This window comes from Penaeus vannamei, chromosome 12 (genome assembly GCF_042767895.1).
Source record: "Penaeus vannamei isolate JL-2024 chromosome 12, ASM4276789v1, whole genome shotgun sequence".
NCBI lineage: Eukaryota > Metazoa > Arthropoda > Malacostraca > Decapoda > Penaeidae > Penaeus > Penaeus vannamei.
This window is the reverse complement of record NC_091560.1, coordinates 26,754,845-26,759,844: the sequence shown is the minus strand read 5'-3', so window position 1 is coordinate 26,759,844 and position 5,000 is coordinate 26,754,845. Positions and strand designations below refer to the sequence as shown.

At 30.7% G+C, this 5,000-nt stretch overlaps 1 protein-coding gene across 1 annotated transcript in view; it reads right to left on the bottom strand.

Annotated features, from left to right (window-relative positions):
* Window positions 1-4,245, bottom strand: part of LOC113812803 (complement C1q-like protein 3) — an 8,912-nt gene extending 4,667 nt beyond the window's left edge. The window contains exons 1-4 of the mRNA XM_070128041.1: window positions 3,881-4,245; window positions 3,638-3,799; window positions 3,326-3,530; window positions 2,699-2,802 (exon numbers count right to left, since the gene is read on the bottom strand). Of these exons, the coding sequence (XP_069984142.1) occupies window positions 2,699-2,802; window positions 3,326-3,530; window positions 3,638-3,799; window positions 3,881-3,904 (495 nt within the window). The 5' untranslated portion in view covers window positions 3,905-4,245. The remainder of the gene's footprint in view (window positions 1-2,698; window positions 2,803-3,325; window positions 3,531-3,637; window positions 3,800-3,880) is intronic.
* Between the last annotated feature and the right edge of the window lie 755 nt (window positions 4,246-5,000).

Here is a 5,000-nt window from a genome sequence, read left to right as displayed (position 1 = left end):
CAACTACTAATATGAATGTTTTTACTGTTATTATCATCATTCTGATCATGCATTATCATTACTATCGTTATTACCCACATCTCTCCTGTCATTATCATCATCATTAAAACAATTGCCACCACTCTTGTTACGGTATCTACCATTCTTATTAAATTATCTATATCTACCATTATTACCATTATAATTAGTTTTAATGCCTCTCTCCCTCCTTCTGCTTATTTGCATCTTTCTCCTCCCATTTCTTACTTTTCTACGGCATTCCCATTATATCAGAATCTCATATTTTTCTCCCTATCTCTTATAGCACGTCCATTAATTATGTATATCGGGTTATCGGATATATATTTGTTGCGGTTTTCGTGGGTGAAAACATAACTGCACACACACATGCCCTGATGTTATTATTACTGCTGTTATCATTATAGTAATAATCATTATTATTAGAACGGTTATCGTTATTATTATCATTATCATTATTAAAATTATCATTATTATTTTTTTATCATCGTCATTACTATTATTATCATTAGTATCATTATTATTATTATTATTGTTATTATTATCATCATCATCATCATTATCCTTATTATCATCATTATTATTATAATCAGTATCATGATTATAATTACCATTAATATCGTTATCATTATCACTATCATCATTATTATTATTATTATCATTATCATCATCATTATTATTATTGTTGTTATTATCATTATCATTGTTGTTATTATCATTACTATCAATGACATCATTATTTTCATTATCATCATTATCATTATTATAATTATTGTTATCATTAATAATACTATTATTATTATTATTATTATTAGTATTATTATTATCATTATCATCATTGCCATTAACATTTTTATTTTCATTAATACTATTAGTATTTATATTACTATCATTATTTTTATTATTGTTACTACTATCCTTATTGTTACCATTATCATTTTATTATTGTTACTACTATCATTATTGTTATTATTATCATTATTGTTATTATTATCATTATTGTTATTATTATCATTATTGTGAAGAACATTATTATCATTATCATTATCATTTAAATATTATTATCATTATTATTGATATTATTACTATTGTTATCAATATTATCATAATCATTATTATCATTACTCTTATTACCATCGTTATCATTATCATTATTATTATTATTGTTATTATTATTATTATTATTATCATTATTATTATTATTATTATCCTTGTTGTTGTTGTTGTTATTATTATTGTCATTATCATTATTATTATTATTATTATTATTATTATTATTATTATTATTATTATTATTATTATCATTATTGTTGTTATTATTATTATCATTATTTTCATTACTACTATTATCGTCATCTTATTATCATTTTTATTATTGTTTTTATTATCATTGGTATTTTCATTATCATTGATAGTATTGTTGTTATTACTAGTGTTGTTGTTATAATCATAATTATTATCATTATCATTATTATTATTATTGTCATCAGTCTCACCATCACAATTATTACTATTGTTGTTATTACTATTATTATGATGGTAATCATTTTATTACTATTATCACTACTATTATTACTATTACTACTACTACTACCACTATCATTATTGTTTTTAAGATTATTATCATTATTATCATTATTGCCCTTGGTGTTATTGTTATTAATATTGTTATCATTACCATTATTATTTTTATTGTTGTTATTGCTGTTATTTTTGTTATTATTATTATTACTATCATCTTTATTATGATTATCATCATTATCATTATTACTATTGTCTTTATTATTATTATCCTTACTATTATTAGTAGTAGTAGTAGTATCGTTATCATTATCTCTACCATTATCATTATTTTTTAACATCATCATTATTATCATTATTATTATTACTATCATTATTATCATTATCATTGTTTTTATCATTATCATTATTATTATCATTACTAAAATTATTGTTATAATTATTTTTGTTACCGTAGTCATTATCAACATTATTACCATTATCGTTAATACCCTTGTTACTATTATCATCATTAACATTTTTATCATTATTATCAACATTATTACCATCATCGTTATCACTATTATCATTTTAATTATCTTTACCATTATCATTGATATCATTATTGTTATTGTCATTATCATCATTATCATTATTATGATCATTATTATTATTATTATAATTATTACTATTATTGTTGTTTTGTTGTTGTTGTAATTGTTATTATCATCATTATTACTATTATTATTATCATTATTATCATTATCATCGTTATCATTCTTATGATGATAACTGTCATTATCATCATTATCATTTGCTCTTATTATTACTGTCAATGTCATTATCATCATTATCATTATCTATCATTAGAACTATTTTCATTGCCAAGTTTAACGTTATCATCAATGCTGTTATTGTTATTGCTATCAACGACTTTCATCACCAAGCCTTTTCATCATCACTAACATCACTAACCTTCATCATCATCATAATGCTTACGTTAATAATCCTTTTTACACCCATTTCGTCAATGACTATTGTCACCACAATATTTGTAATTATGATTTTATATGGTAGTGTAATTTTTCTTGCTATCTTTTATACCTCTTATTACATATACAATCTGACAAAAAGTGGATAACAACAGGAAAAAAACACTAATAAATATGAAAAAACTCACCTTATCAAAGAGAACCTGCGTCCCCTGGGTGCCTCCCTTCCTGTGCTTGTAATGCGCGCGGGCCACAGAGAACAGCACCGTGGCACACCTGTCCCCTTCGGTTCCTGCGGCCGAGCGGAGACGAGGATCAGGAAAGCTTTGCTATTTCCTAAAAGATTATATGGCAAGGTGGAGGAAGTTTGGAGGTCGAGACTATGCGGTTTTCGACTTTTTTGTTGTTGTTGTTGTTTGTTTGTTGGTTTGTTTAATCGATTTGTCCGTCATCATTCTGTCATCGAGCTTTATAAGAAACGTTAATTTTTATTTTTTGTTATCTCGGTTTGTTTGGGAAAGGGAGTTTTCGTTATGAAGAATATATTCCGAGGTCGTCTAATTTCATCTAAACAAATGCAAGTGCTAGCTCACTAAAATATGAAATGTGAGTGGATTGTGAAGTCCCTGAAGTTTAGTAAAAAAGGAGGCGAATTCACATTACTTTTTACCGGCCCATTTGATATTGTCTTTCTAAGATCCCTTCTTCCCTTCATTCAGTTTCCTTAACAATATTCATCTGTAAATCAAAACTTCATCTATGGAGGAAGTTCACAATATCAACAGTGACGACATGTTTGATACAGATTGCGTTACCAGTGGATGGTGGAGTTTGTGGACCCTGGGAGGGCGTGACAGCCGTGCCGTTGGGGAGGACCTGGAGGCCGGGAATCTCCTCTGAGGCGACGGCGTTGGGCTCCACGCGCCCGTCCAGAACCTCCTCCACGGGGTTGTGATCTGGCAGAGGCGCCGCGATGGTGCCGGACCCGAAGACCGAGGCGATGGCGTTGGCATAGTAGTCCTGGGGAAAGTATTTCTTCTAAACGTAGTTATGTGGACATATACTCTTTACAGGTTTTCATCCTTCGGTGTTACTCTCTCCCCTGAAAGTGTGACCACAAAATTTACCTGCTGCTCCTCAGGCGATGTATTCTCGGGGAAAAGCGAAGACAGGTTCTTGGGCCACTCCTGGAGGTCAGTGCCGGACTCCACCAGGAAGCCAGGGACGAACTGTGCCACTGCCACCACCCACGTCGCGGCCGCCAGCAGGAGACTCCGATACAGCACCGCCTGTAACATCGATAACAAGTGTCACTTTTCATATACTCACAGAATGAAATTCGTAACCAAGAACTTGTAGATTCCACTTACACTGTGTTTCTGAGAATTATTCATTTTTTTCCTTTCTTCTGTTGTACTTCGATCACTGATGCCAAGAAAAGGTCGTGCCTCACGAGTGTCACTTTCAACAACTGTGGGGTCGTCGTTATGACCCAGTCTTTATATGTCTTTAGTGGTGGTGCCACCGCGTATTTAATGCGTAATTTCATTCGTTAACTATCTTCACTCATCAAGGAAAGAAAAGCTTAATCTGATAAAAGAAAAGAAAAGCCTCATCAAAATACTCAGGACGCAAAAGACATTCGAAAGGAGACTCCACGCACCGTAAACGAAACCTCGCGTGACCATGGCAACTGCAGCGCCCACGCGAATCCAGGTGAAGCTGGAGTTAATGAGCCGCAGGTAATGTGGAACGAAGATGAGGACACGGGAGGTGGAGTTAGGGGGGGGGGTCTTCCGGGTGGGGTGCAGACGGCGGTGCGACAGTGAAGGTACGAATGGTAATAAATATTAACACAATGAATGATAAATTGATGATCACTCATACCTTTCGTTCGCGTGATTTTGGGGAGGGGTTACACATGCACGTAAGCTTTATTATTAAAAGGAGCTGGAATGTGGTAATTTTGTTTTGGTTTGTAGTAATCTGGATATTTAGCTATATTGGATGTGGGAGCTGGTTTTACTTTTATATAAAAATATTTTTATACATAAAGATAGCACCTTCCATACTCCCAGAATAACCAAGAGTAATTAACATATATTCATTATTTACGTCTAGATTAATGATCAATTTTTGCTGCTCATTGGGACTCTTGAGTACAGTGCATTTATATGTATGTATGTAAGTATTATACATATATATATATATATATATATATATATATATATATATATATATATATATATATATATATATATATATATATATTATGCTGTATGTATGTATGTATGTATATATATAAATATATATATGTATGCATATATATATATATATATATATATATATATATATATATATAGAGAGAGAGAGAGAGAGAGAGAGAGAGAGAGAGAGAGAGAGAGAGAGAGAGAGAGAGAGAGAGAGAGAGAGAGAGAGAGAGAGAGAGAGAGAGATACATATTTTTCTTTTTTTCTAATTCATAACTTT